The 15,512-nt window shown below is 44.3% G+C and overlaps 1 protein-coding gene across 1 annotated transcript in view; it reads left to right on the forward strand.

Moving 5' to 3' along the window:
* The first annotated feature begins 207 nt into the window (after positions 1–207).
* UST (uronyl 2-sulfotransferase) overlaps positions 208–15,512 on the forward strand; it is a 157,345-nt gene continuing 142,040 nt past the window's right edge. Inside the window, exon 1 of the mRNA XM_065680536.1 lies at positions 208–863. Within this exon, the coding sequence (XP_065536608.1) occupies positions 596–863 (268 nt within the window). The 5' untranslated portion in view covers positions 208–595. The remainder of the gene's footprint in view (positions 864–15,512) is intronic.

Here is a 15,512-nt window from a genome sequence, read left to right on the forward strand (position 1 = left end):
ACCCCTCCGGCCCCGGCCCGCACCCCGCGGCCTGAGGGCAGCCGGGCAGGTGCGTTAGGTGGCCCGGGGCGGGCCGGCCGCTACCGCCCCACGGCCTGACTGCGGCGGCGCCCGCAGGGGTCGCTCGCGCGGAGGCAACGTGCACGTCGCAGATACCGGAGGCCGGGGCGGGCCGGGGGTGGGCGGGGGGCAGCGGGGCCGGGCGGCGCGCACAAGTCAGCCGCGAGTTGCAGGCGGCCGGCGGCGCAGTGCTGGCTGTAACTTGACACTGGAGCGAGAGGCCGAGCGGAGAGAGGGAGCCAGAGTACGGCGGAGGAGGAGAGGAGCCCCAGGGAGCGGGATGGTGACCACCTCCTTCTCCTCCCCTTAACTGCGCTCTTCAGTAGCAGCACCAGCAGCCGCCGCAGCAGCAGCAGCAGCAGCAGCGCCGGGACTCTCGCCTGCCGCGGAGTTGGGGACAGGCGGCGATGGGGACGGGACGGGTCCCCTAAGCTCCCGGGAACTTTCCCCGCCGCGGGCAGCCGGAGCCGAGCAGGCGGATGGAGGATGCGCTTTCCCCGGCGGGCTGCGTGAGCCGGCGGCGGCGGAGGGGAGGATGAAGAAGAAACAGCAGCACGGCGGCGGGGATTGCCCGGCGCCCCGGCCCCCCGCGGCGGCAGCGGCGGCGGCGGCGGGAGGGGGCCCTGGCCCGGGCCAGGGCGGGGGCTGGAAGAGGCGGCGGCCCCTTTCGCTGCTACCCTTCCTTTCGCTGCGCGACTACGGCTTCTGCATGGCCGCCTTGCTGCTCTTCTGCCTGGGCTCCCTCTTCTACCAGCTCAACGGGGGGCCCCCGCACTTTCTACTGGACCTGCGGCACTATCTGGGTAAGGGCGGCTGACGGCGGCGGCGGGGACTTGTTGCGGCTCCTCCTCGCCCCCCGTAGCGGCTGGGCTGGGGCCCCCCTCCGACGACGGGGGCTGGGGCGGGGGGGACGGGGCGCCCGCTGGGCCCCCCGGCTACCCGGACGGCGGGAGAGGGGCTGTGGGAGGCCGGAGCTGCCTGGGAGGGATGGTCGGTGGGGTCCGGCACGGAGGTGGGGAGGTCCGGCACGGAGGTGGGAAGGACCGGCTGCACTCTAGGAGTAGGGCATGGGGTGGGCCCTATCTGAAGTTCATTTTGGCGAAAGGTAGAGTCTCGTCGAGACCCTTCCTCAGACCCGAGGCAGCTCTGTGGCCGCTGACCGACATGGGCTGCCGGCTGCCTCTTGCTGTCAGGTCGGGTTGAAGTACCCGCGGAGGTAGGGAGGGAGGGAGGGAAGGCGGACTGGGCTCACTGCCCTCGGGTACCGGCGCAGGGGGTTTGGGCGTAGCAGATCTGTCAGTGCCTCCCACCGGTCAGGTGCGGGCAGGGGCTGTGAGGAGGTCGGCGCCGGGGGACGGGACCGCAAACGGCTCATGTCAGAGGGTGGTGGTGTAAAAAATGAAACGAAACCCCCAAAACAAACCAAAACCAAACCACCCCCCCTGAACACATCTACTGTGTACACCAAGCATCCATCCGTGTGTGGCAGATTGGCTTCTAGAGGGAAAGGTGCGCTCGCAGGGTGAGAGCAACCGCGCTCCATCACTGAGCTCGCTACGGTGCTTTGCCTCTGCAGCCTGCGTGACCCCAAGGACTTGTGTCACCGCGGAGCAGCTACAAGCCGCGGGCTTGTGGTCCTCATCCTCGTGCTGACCGCAAGTTTGCACGTGGTTTTCCTTTGTGCCCAGTTTCCACATCGCTAAATGTCGCTTCCCTGCTTAACGGAGAAGTTCTGAAAACCACAGTGTGGCGTGAGGTCGTGTAAGTACCTCAGGCTGGCAGGGCTAGTACACATAGGGAACGAAAACTAAGGGTTGCTCTGGATGGGAGGATTGCTACAGGGTAATCTTGAGGTGTGGGTTTTTACCATATTAGCTACTCTGTGCTACTTGTCTGTGAAGGTAAGCCTTTGGTGGTACACACTGCAGAAGGACGATCCACAAGAGACAGTATTAGGCTGCAAACAAAAATACGGTACTTGTATTTCCAAAAAATAAGCGGAAAATCCATATGTGTGTGCACATAATTTAATGAGCATCTTGGGAGTACAACTCTCTGTTGCCTGTCTTTAATGGAAACCTGTCCTATGTGTTCAGTTAACTGATGAGAGGGTATGGAGAGGAGACAGTCTGGCTCTTCTGGGAGATGCACAGCAGGCAACAGACGCAAGTTGCAACAAGGGAAATTCCAATGAGATATTAGGAAAAAAATTTTCAATGTGAGGGGGGTCAGATGTTGGAACAGGCTACCCAGGGAGGCTGGGATATCCTTGCAGATACTTAAAACACAGCCGGATACGGCCCTGAGCAACCCAAGTCAATTTGTCCCTGTTTTCTTGCGGGGAAAAGGACCAAGGGAACAGAAGTTGCTTCCAGTTCATGTTAATCTGTGATTCTGACTGTAACTGGAGGGGGTTGGGGGGTGGGGGAAGTGAAAATTCAATTTAAAACAGGAGAAGAAGTGCTTTCAATATTACTTCCCAAACGCCACAAAGTGTTGCTTTTTTGGCTTGAGTTTTAATGACTTCCTTAATTTTTTTGTTTCTTCCTTTAATGTTACAATTAGGAAGAAATTCCACCACTGAAGAGAAACCGGACAAATTTCCCATGAAGGTAGATGCAGATTTTGCTTACAATTGATAGGCTTTTTAGTGGGATCAAGCACAGAACTCTGGTTTTCAGAGAATTGATGTCAATAATCTTCATCAAGGATGAGCATTGCTTGCTTTGTACAGGAATAGGCTGCAGGGTTACACAGCTTCTTGCTTTGCGGCCTTTTGACTGCTTTTGAGGGATCCGAGAAATAAAACTAGGATGCACTACCCTAGCTGCTCTAGCCAGTAGTTGTGTGTCTGCTGGAAAATCTTCTGAGGCCTGCAGATGAAAGGCTTGGAAACCACTGTGCCTTGGTGAATGGGTCATGATAATTTTTTGTGAGGCACTCAGAAAGTGCAGAAAAGCCTTTATTGTGTGTGCCTGATGTGATGGGCCTCTGGGGAAGGAGTGTAGTCTTATTTGAAAATGGTTTGGGGTTTTTTTGAAGTGTCGGCTTCTCTCAGGAGATAGCAGACAGATCTGTTAATAACTATTTGTTAATGAACTTCTGCACTTGTCAATTAGTACAGGAATTTCCTGTCAATGCCTGGGTCACCTGGGACGTGGAGGAGACAAGAACTCGTCTAACATCCAGCAGCAGGCTGGTGGCTGAGAGGGAGGCAGAGTCCTTGTGGCTGGAGTCCTAGTCCCACTTAGCAAATAGTGCTGCTGCCTCTGCAGAGAAGTGGAAAGTACTTGTCTGGGTGCCCACATGCCTGTTTGCATCCTATTTTCTAAAGTTCTTTTACACTTCCTTGGTTTATAGTTTCAATTGTATTGTCAGAGTTGATCCATGTGATGACGTTGCTAAAGATGTATTTATTGTTTTACTGAGTGTAGATTTATCAGGAGTGGTGTGTACTCCTTGGGGTATCCAGCTTGGGGTGGTTTACAAACTGAGAACAATTTTTTGTGGTAACCAGTAGTTGTGTTGTCTTCCAGGGAACTAACAGAACTGCTTGGAGGAATAGGTATTGGAAATGCAGTCCTGCTAACTACCAGAGTCCTACATACGCATGTGTGTTTTATACAACAGTTGGACTGGTTGAGTCTCATGACATTAAGAAAATTAAACTATTTTTCCCCCTGAAGCCACAGATGCACTGTACAAGCAGCTCTTTCCTTCCAGTCTGTCCAACCCATAATTTATGATGTTAAAATTTAAATCCCTGAACAAAAATGAGCACTTAATTTGCAAGCCATGTTTGCAGTGCGTGAATTTTGCAGTTGCCCTTATTGCATTTAAATCTACAAGAATGAAGAAGGACTAGCCTAAAGGGAAAACTGATTTCGCTGTTTAACTATTTTGTGGCCTCCAGTGTGGTGAGGGCTCATTTTGCCTGGCTGTGGGGGTTTTTATTAGCATTGCAAGTTTCACTGTGTTGCTTTATGGTTATGTTACTCTGGAGGGAATGCTTGGATGTTTTTTACCTCAGAACTTGAAAGGGTGTTCCTAAGTAACAACAGAAAACTTCAGCAGCGATCAGGATAGAAATCACACCTGCATCAGGCAGGTGTGTGCATAAAAGAAAAGGCAGTGTGAAAACACTGGTGGTAGGAAACTTTTATTCTGTTATTAGGCCTGCATCATACACTGCGGAGGAGGAGAGAGTATGAGTTTATTTTCAAAGGAATTGTGTGTGAAGACTTGCTAGTCCTATGAACTTCCCTTTGGTGGTAGAGGAGATGAGTGTATTTTTAGGATACTCAGATTATTGGTGAATTATTTTTCTCCTGGATGAGCTTCTCTGGTGCCTTGTCCATATGCGTTTCATTTTTTGTTTGATTGCCATACTAACTGGGGAGAACCCTGGAAAAACATGATGACAGTTTGTAGGGGAGAAGGTAGCTAGATTCAGTATTTCCACTTTTCATTGCTGTCTCTTCTGTTTTATAAAACTCAGCCAGAGTCATACAGAGCAAGTGAGAGTAGAGTAGTAGGTATGAGGTTTGTTCTTTATCCTGTTCTGACTGCAAGCTCATAACTGTTCATAGGGCAGAAAGATCTGTGGAAAGCTAATGGCTTCTCCTGTCCCTTCTGGCCGTGGTTCATAACAACACAGCTTGATAGATCTAGAGCCCTGGTTTTCAGCATTTAATTGGTGAGGGCAGGGACATCAGTGGTTTATTTCTAAAGAATCTGTGGAAGATACTTAAAAGCACACTGTTCCCAGTAGGCATAGATTTGTTGTATGGGGCTGCAAAACAGTCCTGGACCATCTGTGAGCTCCAAAACCCAAGAAAGTTTAAAAACTGCCAGGCTTTCCAGTAATAAACTGGAGTGTTGAGATTTGCGCAGATGAGGTCTTGCTTGTTGATTCTGCCAAGGTAATCCTGGCTCGCTAATCAAAACCCAACTCCAGCAGTGGGAGGAAGCGAGATGAGTCTTCCCGTATATGAGTAAGACAGAAATTGTAAATCTTGGATAGCCCAGTGGCTTTGAGGGAATGCACTGGGGACTCTGTTTCCCTGCAACTATGGTGGGGTTTTTTTTTGCATTCCTTTGTTCTTCCCTGCTTTGGCTTTGACATATACATGCTTCAAAATGCAGAAATGAGTATTTCCAAGGGCTGGTAACAACCCTATAATGGCCAATACAAAAAATGAAATCAATCTCTTGATCTCCAGTATTTGCAGTGCAGACTTGTTCATCTCAGTTAACGCGTTTCCCCTGCTGCACTCCCCAGGAACCTGCCAACATGTACACTGGCATGTGGAAGCTGCCTGTGCTGTGGCTTCCTATGCAAGACAAAAGACTGAAATGTCCAGTTATGTTCTTAAAACAATCTGTAAATTTCTGCCTACTCTTGCTTTCATGGCACTGGAAGCTCTTGGATATTTTCTAGATGTACCTGGTAGGCCTAAAGTTGTCACAGCAGTTACTTTATTTTGGATGTGTGGAGGAATATAACCATAATGTTGTTAAATATAGGAAGCAGAGAGAAACATGAGTATTTGGGAGGTTGTAACCAAAAAGTTCAAAATATTTAGAACTAAACACAAAGTGAGACTTTTAAGTTGGGGTAGTGTGAATGGGCTTCATTTTGGTAGGGTGTTTTGGGGGTTTTGTTTGTTTCATTTTGGTGGGGTTTTTGTTTGTTGTTTTGGTTGGTTCTTCTGAAGCTTCTGTCTTTTTCCTGTTAACATGTTAAGGGAGGAACAAAAAAGAAACACTCACTATCCAAAGCAAACAATAAAAGTAACCGGCGGCGTTATGTATACAAATTTTATTCATAAACTGCAGAAGCAGGAGGGGAGAACAACAGCTGGACTTTGTTTTGAGGGGTTGGTTTGAGTTTTTTATTTTGGTAATACTGCATTTATACCTAAAATGATGGAAAGCACAGAATTGTTCAGGGCAAGCTTTTCTAAACAATAAAAGCACCTAGTGTGCTCCATTTAGGTTGACAAAAAGCATGATGAATTGTTATGGCCAAAAGGGTTGGCTTATCCAGTTTTGTTCTGCACATGGATCATGAATCCGTGACAGTTTTGAAGGCCCTGTGAGTAGGAGAAGCATACTCCAGGAAAGACAGGTCTATGGATGACGTTTACTGTATGGTGACACAATACCTCTTTCTGAAATTAATATGCTTTTAGCAAGGCCCTGGTCTTGTTCTTACTGCCAGTTCTTTTGTTACTGTTTTGAAGAATACATAGTGTTTTCAAAAGAGTTTTTCCGTACTTCAAAGCTTTTTGATTTTTCTGTGGCTTTTAGGTGGATTGTTTAATTCCATTGCGCTTGGAATTTAGTATATTTTAAAATTCATTAACACTGTAAGGAACTGAAGGGTCAGTTTAGAAGTCCTTCCTAATGCCTTGAAAAGAGATGGTCTGAACCAAAATGACAAATCTGTAGCTATCTTTCTTAATTAACTTTTCTGCCCTCTTTGGGCCTCCTCATTTGGCTATTGTGGATGTGGTATGCATTATCTTTTAGTTAAATTACGTTTGGACTTCTACTTATGTTGCTAAGCTCTCAAGTTATAAGTAAGCTCATTTGGAAGACAAAAGATGTGCCGTCTCCAAGAAGCTTTTGTTAAAAGGCTGCATGGCTTGCTCATCACTCACAGCTTGTCTGATTGTAAGAATATCAAAGCTCTACCTAACCCATGATGGTGTGAGGGAATGCTCTAAAGAGAACCAGAGTGCACCTTGTTTTGTGAGCAGCTCAAGCCTATTCCTTTCAAAAGGATGAAGTAGTCACTGGACTACATTATCCTGGCTGGCCATAAAACACTGTGCAGTAGAGTCATAGCAAAAAATGTTTTAAGACTGTGAATGTGTTGTGATGACATTCGAGGTATATTTGGAAAATTGGACAGCATCTATTCAAAGATGTATTTTCTGCTTTCAAAATCTGGGAATTGGGTATTGCATATATGCAGCTGTATAAGTTTTTCTGTTTCATATTGTCAACTGTTGACAAGGGATTTAAAGGATTAATTCAGTTCCTGATGAGAAAGAATATTATTACAGCTTTTTAGAAAATATATTTGGTTTTGGTTTACTTCAAGTTATTTGGCCTGAAGTGTATGTGGTGTATATGTGGCATGTATACCTGTGAGAGGACATGGCTGCTGATTAAATGGGATGCTTCACTTGTGCTTGGGAAGTTGCTTTCCCTGACAGACTTCATGTGATGTTGAAGAAATTGTGTGTTAATTCTGTCTGTGCTAAATCCCCTTTTGTCCAAAGGACATTTTGAAGATAAATGTGTAACAGAATATGATATTCTCAGGTATTACAGCGATTGTAGCCATAGAAATGCTTAAAGGAAAAAGATACTCGTGATAAATCCTTTTGTTGTGGAGGGATTTTGACCATGTCAAGGAGATAAGGCAGGCAGAACATGTTAGAAGGGAACACCTGTGTAGGCTGAGGCAAAGCCAGTGGTCCAGTTGCTTTTCTTTCAAGGGTATCACACTTTTCATTAACAGTCTTTGTGCAGTTGTACTTCAGGAGTTATTGCTATAATTGGTTTCCAGAGTCTCATCAAAGGACATCAATTTTCATATATGTCCTCATATAAAAGACTTAATGTCCAGGAGAATGTAACCAGCTCACTTATTTCTTGCCTCCAGTGGTGCTGCTTAGACTTGATTTGCAAAAAAGAGAGTAAAAATACAGTTTCTTAAAGCTTCATTCTCCCAAAGTGAATGGCAAGCACTTTGTGCCCTATCAGAGAATACTCAGCCAAAATGAATTGTGGCTGTCATGGGGAAAAATAAGGTGATTGATGCAGTGGTTCTCATATTTTCATATGAAATTAGGGAGGAGTAAGATTGCTTTTGCTTAGGGTCTGACAAAGAATGATAAGCATTAAAGGGTGCCAGAAAGGTAGATTCTTGCTGTGAGCTAAGTAACTGGTACAAAAGCTTCAACACTTGATGCTCTATGGAGAAAATAAAGGCTGTCTAATATATCCCCTCCCACCACCACCCCCCACCTCCTGCGCCCCTTAACTCTCATTAATATTGTGCTAGCTCTACTGCACTGATTCCTGATAAAACCGTGATTTTGAAATCAATAGCACATGTCAAAATAAGCAGTGAAGTGAAAGTTTTTCATTTGTTATTTAAATATAGGTCTATATTGGTATATATATTTATATGTATGATATAGATATATCTATATGATATATATAGGAAAATATATCAAAATTTATAGAATGCGTGATGAAGGTATAGCAAAGTGACTCGATTTTGATGTAATTTTTGGTTGTAGCAATCTGTACAGTGTATAAAAGCACAACACATTTATTTTTCATTTCTCATATTTTTCCAATCTTCTCTTATAACCCTTGTTTCCAGCTGGTAATCGATTCTTTCCCCCTCATCTTCTTCTTCTGATCCCTTAATACACGTAATAATAAGAGGGAGTTCCTCATGTCTAGCAAGAAACTCAAATCACTGAAATTGCTTGAGTGTGTTTTGTATGATAATCACCCCATTTTTTGGATGTAAATTTGGGGCACTTAAGAGTGCCCTTTTTTTCTGGTTTGTTGTCTTAGCCTCATGTGAAAGCACTTGCAGTTAGCTAACTTCTGGTTCCTGTTACCCATTGAAGAGCACTATTGGTTATTTTGGTGTCATAGCTGTCCCTCTGTGCAAGCATGTTTGCAGGTGAGATGTGACTTTTTAATCTTGGACTGGACAAAAATCTCTGTTTATAGTGGGTTGGGGAAGTTGTGACTTTGCACCTGCTGCTGACCCCCTGTGAGCACTGTTCTAAATTGCAGTGCTGTGAAAGGAAGCCCTGTGTGCTTCCGCTGTTACCCGTGCAGCCAAGGGGGTGAATAGCCACTCTGTGTGCTCATGCAAGTGGGTATGAACACACTTACCAAAATAAAGTACTGCATTGTTATTCAGGGCAGATAATTTTTAAGGATGCGTTTACAGCCCTCTTTAACTGGATCATCTTTCCTGAAGGACTCGGTGGAGGGGGAATGTCCCCCTGCCGCTCCTTCTGTGCTGTTGTGCTTTCAAAGCAGTAAGTTTTGGAGCCAGGGCTTGCAAGGGCCCAAGTTCTGCTAATCATTATCATGGAAGCGAGAAAGGGACAAGAATCCTTTTGAAATTGGTGATAATTTGGTTCCTCTCTGGATCTCACTGTAAGATTTGTATCATTCTCTGCTATTTGTCTGGATTTCCTGTCTTACCAGTGAGGAGAAAGAGCACCACTTCCAGGACATGACAGCCTTTGATAGACCTATGGTGTGAGTAGGGTTAGTCTTTTCGGAGATGTCAACCATCTGTAGCCTGTTGCCATTCACTTGGAGGGGAACACCAGACTTGAGTACAGCGGTGCTGCTTTTCCCTGGGCAGTGGAGGTGCTTGCTTGTAAGACCTAGTCTGACCAGTGCAGCAGTGATTCAAAAGCATAACATAAAAGCCTTTTTTTTTATTATTCTTATTAAACTTTGAAGTGAAAGCTGCGGGCAGTGATGACACATGACTTTTCACCAAGGGAAGTTTCCCCATCGTTACTGGTGAGCAGGCAAGTAGATTTTCAAACATCACTTATGTTTATATAATGAGGCATTCGTTTTTCTTCGTTTTAGAATCTGGGTTAGAGGATGTTTGGAGACTGGAGGGGTGGGTAGGAAGTGGAGAGCAGTTATTTGACTGAACTTTATTTTGCTCTTGCTCTGTAGAGCTGCACTGAGGGAAGCAGACCCTCTTGTGTAGAAAATAGATGTTTGGCTTTGTATGCGTGGAAGCACAATTATTAGGTTTGCATTAAGGTTTCTGAGTACCAGTGCTTCAGAAACAGACATTTGGATGTTTGCCAAAACTTGCTTCTTATCACACTTAATGATTCTGCGTAGAAGTCATCACGATGCTGGGATGGAGCCCATGGTGGTTTGAGTAAAGCAGCCGTGCATCTCTGCCATGCGAAATATTTTAGCACCCCTGAGAATGTTTATTTTAAAAACCTCTACTGGTTGAGTGGATGATTGGTTTAGTTTAATGTATCTGCCCCAGAGGGAGGATGCCAACATAACAGTGTACTCATACAAGGTCACTAAACTGCTAGCAAGTGACAAAAGTGTGAGATGAGCTGCCGGCAGCTGGATTAAAAGCTGCTAGTCAAGGGAATTTGACCAATTATTTCCTCTCTCTTTTCCCTGCTCCCCTCCAATCTTCCCATTTGGAAAGTCCTAGACATATTAGATTGGATATAAGGAGGAAATTCTTTCCTGTTAGGGTGGTGAGGCACTGGAATTGGTTGCCCAGGGGGGTTGTGAGTGCTCCATCCCTGGCAGTGTTCAAGGCCAGGTTAGATGAAGCCTTGGGTGGGATGGTTTAGTGTGAGGTGTCCCTGCCTGTGGCAGGGGGATTGGAACTAGATGATCTTGAGGTCCTTTCCAACCCTAACTATTCTATGATTCTACATGGGGAGTCCTTGTAGCTTAACAATAGGTGTTTCTAAAATCTGTACAACAAATTTGTAACAAATATATGAATGTTTCATAGCTTTTGCTTGATTACTACTAGGGACTATTGTGACCTATCTGTTATTGTTTGGCTTTTGATCAGGATGCCAGGTTACTTTGGAGGAAACTAGGATTGTCTCAATGATTTTTGCATGACGTTTCTGTCCAGAATGCAAAATTTGCTCTTCAAATGTAAGTTCTAGTTATATATCCTTGTAAGATCTCCTAAACTTTGGGAATTCTTGTGCAGATTAGAACTTGAAGTGTTTTTCTAATCAGATGTTTTTTTTAATTGTCTGTTCAGGACATGAAGTTGTACACTTTTGCTTGATGGCAGTGACTTGTGTTGAAAAGGACACAAGACCTGAAGGAGTTGGGGCAGATAGGGAGATGTGAGAAGAAAACACATTAGGATGTTGTTTTAGGAAGTGTTTAAGAATTGTCCCACAATATACCAGTTTCAGCTTCAATTTCAGATGACACAGTAGTTTTATAAATGTCTACAGTAATTGATCAGTATTATTATTATGACTTTCTCGTACAGTACCAATGTACTCTTTCTTCAGTCTCATTTTCTCTCATCTGTTTTTTTACTGCCTTTTACTGTGAACACATTCTTTTCCTTCCACTCCTTCTGTATTTACAAGTAGTTGCCCAGTCCTCTTGTTAATCTGTTCCTGTACAACACCCCAGACGATATTTAGCAGCTGGTGGTTTCCAAACCACATGTTGCTGGTGGTCCTACTTCCTCCAGCCAGGTTCACTTTCCTCAGTGGCTTGTATTATAAAGCAAATATTCTTGCCTCTTTCATCTGACCTATGTCTAGATAAGAGCCATATGAATCTGTGTTGAAAATCAGAAGGAACTGGAATCTTAGAAGTGTCCCATGAGTAGCCTGTGCCTTTGCATTCTTAAAGGGTAAGGAAAAATGCTAATGGGGTACTTTGAAACAGAGAAGGATCTTGGAGCTGGAATGTTGGTAGACCTCTTCTGTACAACTTGGAGGTTACAGGTAGAAATTGCATTCAGATTGAGCAGCACAGTGCCAAGAAGAGATTTTTAAGTGGGAGAGAACTTCATAGGAAGAGGGGACAGGCAGGCATCCTGATGATTAGAAAAATGTACCTGAGATTTAGACTGTCTATGCCTTGTCTATAAGGTCCTGACTCCTTTCAGAGGTTCTCTCTGAAGTCAGCAGGGTGAGGCAGAGGTATCTCCGAAGAGCAACTGAGGCTGCCTGTATCTTTATGGTAGCAGAGCCCCTGACTTGTGCACAGGGAAATACTTGAAGTTTGGTGGGAAGAATCTAGGTCATGATAGTATTTATTCTTAGAAACATAGGTTGAAGACTAGTGGAAGGCTTCCAGAGAGGAGGAGGGGGGAGAGAAGAGTGGAAGTTACGCTACCAAGAGTTTTTAGATGCATAGGTCACTTCGTGTCAGTTGGTCATTGAAACCTGAGTGCTTAGGATGCCTAAAAATAACATAAAGCAATGGAAAATTAACACTGCAGAGGATATCTATCCCTGCTTCATCCCTGCTAGATTTGATGCCATGTTTGTTTCTCCTTAAGCCTTGCAGTTCCATGAAAAGGGTGTGTGACAACAGCTTTGATACGAAATGTTGCAGCAGACATTGTAAGGCAAAAGCTGTGAAAATGCTGACTTCTTGGTTCTTTTCATATCTGCTGCTGATTGTTCTTTCCTAGCAGAACTCTCCATACAAATGTACAGATTTTTTTTATGTTGCCTGTTGGGAGATATCACAATAAATAGATGAGGATGAATAACAAAATAGCTGGGCCTAGCTGCTACCACCTGTAGTTGTTTGAGTTTTTGTTGGGTTTTTTTTTGGTGTGTTTTGGTTGCTTGGTTATCACTGCCTCTGTGCAACACGCAAATAGCAGTAGCTGTATATATAAGTAGATGGGAGCAAATGTGTTGGCTGCCATTAGGAACAGGCATGGAGGCAGGAGAGGCTGAGAGTTAGCTTCAATCTGAGGATGTATTGCCGCTTACTAGCTGAGGAAGTGTTGAAATCAGAGGCAGTTCAAGAGGAAAGAGAAGTTTCTTAAATCACTTTTATGCTGATGGAAGTTCATGTTACGAACTGGATAATAATACCATTCTTTTGCATGTGAAGTAGCCACTCTCAGAAGTGTGCTTAAATGAAAGCTGAAGTAGTAACTCCTTCTTTCCCAAACCGCAAGCTGTCTACATTGCCTCACTCATAAGGACCAAAACCAATCAGTTTCATCCATCAAAGAATATTTTCCTGAGGATTCAGTCAAACTTGGCATGAGTTATTTAATCTCCTCATAAACAGCCTTTCTCTATTAAGCCTGTTGCATTTTCCTCTGTGGTTTTGAATTTGACTTTTCTCATCTAATCAATGGGGTAAATTTTAGCAAAGCTCTGGGATTCTTTATAGCTCAGCAGTTGTCTGTTCTTTGATCTGTGTTACATGGAAACAGCTGACAGCTTTGTAATTTTTTTTTTTTTCTTTCCTGGAACATTTTAGTTATCAGTGTTAAAAGCTGGAAGATTTTTAAATAGTATCTAATGTCTTTCTGACCTTCTGACCCCACCTCAAATACAGCTGAGGTTGACAGTAACGGCATCTTATTACTGTGCTGAGATGCTCAGTAAGCTGCATGCAGCAAGCTCATTGTGTAAGCTGTTACGATACCATTGTGGGCACTGCCACCCTCCTCTATGCTCCACTAGCCCAAGGATATGGCATTGCAGGCCAGCATGGGGGTGTACAGTGGCAGTGGAAGATCCAGTGGGTTTTATCTGATGGGTTATCCCAATGAGCTGATGTACTTTCTCATCCATTTCTGTGTGCTGTGGTTCTGGGCTTGGTGCTGGTGTATGCACTGCCCGTACTAGGTACAAAAGGGAAGTGAGATTCAGAAAGATGTTACTGAGGGTTATAAATCTTGTGGGGGGCATGGACCCAACTGTTGTTAGGGTAAGAGCTGTGCCTACGTAGTGGATTTCTTTGTACTACCTGGCTCTGCAGTTCGAGGTGTTTGTTTGTAGCTATTGTAGCAATTATAAATTTATTGTTTACTAAAAAAAAGAATTCAGAAAGAGCAAGCTTGGAATTTCTTGCTTAGGTGTCATAGATCAAGAAATCTTCAGTCTTCTGCAGAAGAAGCTGCTAAGTGTCCTCCTCACTTCCTCTTCTCTCTCTCTCACTACTGACCAGAGAGTACAAGTGTCTGTTTTATACCCTCATACAGCAGTTTCCATCTAGCATTTCAAAGAGGAAGGTAAATATTAACACTTTTTTATTTAAAGGGCACAGAAAGGCCACATTCCTTGCTGTTATTTGTCTGATCAATAGCAGGATCAAGGCTAGGGACATGATTCCCTGCAGTCTTAGAAGGGCAGGGGTTCACCTGGAAACACGTGCAGCGTGTCCAGCAAAACACTGATACTCAGCCACACAGAAAGGCAGCTACTTGCCCTTGTCTCAGCACTTACCTGCCTCTCCTGGCTGGGGCGATCTGAGTTTGTACAACCTTTGAGGCATAACACTCCTGAAAAGTAGTGAAGTTGTCTTTTTGATGGCGCTTCTGAAGCATGAGATTGTTCAGGGAAGTGGGAAACCAGATCTATGTGACTGTGAAGCAACTTTTACCCAGCAGAGCCTCTCCCCAGCACAGGTATGGAAACTTGCATTTTCCTGTCTGCAAGCAGCACCTTGTTAGTCTTTCCTCACCCTGTTCCCATCTGCGGGGAAGCCTGCTACTGCAGAGCTGTACGTCAAGCTTGGGAACTCTGAAAATGGCAGGGAAGCATGTAGGAGGGAGTGATAGCTGGTAGAGGAAAAAGTCGGGTGAAAGCAGGATAGGTTGCTGGGTAGAACTTTCCCTATTTAAGCTATAACAGCATACCTTTTAATGTATTCTGCTTAAAATGAGCCTGCAAAAGACAGGAATAGTACTGGGAGAGCAGATAAGTGATAAATGACATGTTAAGGAGCCTATTCCCACTGAAAAGTATTTTGTACTGCTTTCTGCAGCTGTCTTCAACACCTCTGTGGAATTTGCTCACCAAAGCCTTTACTGTGGGTGGAAGAAGTTGTGTTTGTGGCATGGGTAGATGTTAAAACAGCTGCTTTATTTAGCCAGCACAGCTTAAAAGCTGTATAGTCAGCTTCAGAAATGTTTCTTTAACTTATTTAATTCTGAAGACAGAAATATTTTTAATACAAAGGAGGTCCTAGTGTGAGGGAGGTGGTGAGAGGCTCATGCAAATTTTGTCCATCTGTTAGGCCCTCGGGCTATTTTTGACTAAAATTTTACACCTACAGATTTCCTTAATCCTTATGTAACAGTTGCATCGTATGAGAAAAGTGACCAGAGAACTTGTTTTCTCATTCAACAGAATCATTACCGTGTCCCAAGCATGAAATAATAATGAAATTTTAAGGCAGATCAAGTGAAAAAGCTTATGCTGTAGCTCTTTGCTCTTGCAATATGATTATGGTTTGGCTCACAAAGCATGAAAATTTTCTGTTTTCAAGCAGAGTACTCTGGTTCCTCAGTTGGATTTCAAGCTTAAAATTTCATTTCTGGAAGAAATAAATGTGGTGGTCTCAGACTGTTCTTTTATGAATATGGTCAGCATGAGAGAAAATAAGAAACCCACAATATTCAATATATATTCTGAGTAAAAAATGACAGGTTTAGCTATTCAGTTATAGTATGGCCCTGGTGAATAATATTTCCTTACTGGTATTCTATAAATAACAAATATGGTGTGCACTCTCTTTCTCTGAACACCCATGCTTCACTTCTGTTCCAGACTGCATTTCTGATCTCTTGAGTGCTGGGTCCTGCTCACTGGCCAGCCATCTTGCTTATTTTCAAGATACGCCTTTTATTTGCTTTAGTGGCATAGAATCAT

The sequence above is a fragment of the Lathamus discolor genome, chromosome 5 (assembly GCF_037157495.1).
Source record: "Lathamus discolor isolate bLatDis1 chromosome 5, bLatDis1.hap1, whole genome shotgun sequence".
NCBI lineage: Eukaryota > Metazoa > Chordata > Aves > Psittaciformes > Psittacidae > Lathamus > Lathamus discolor.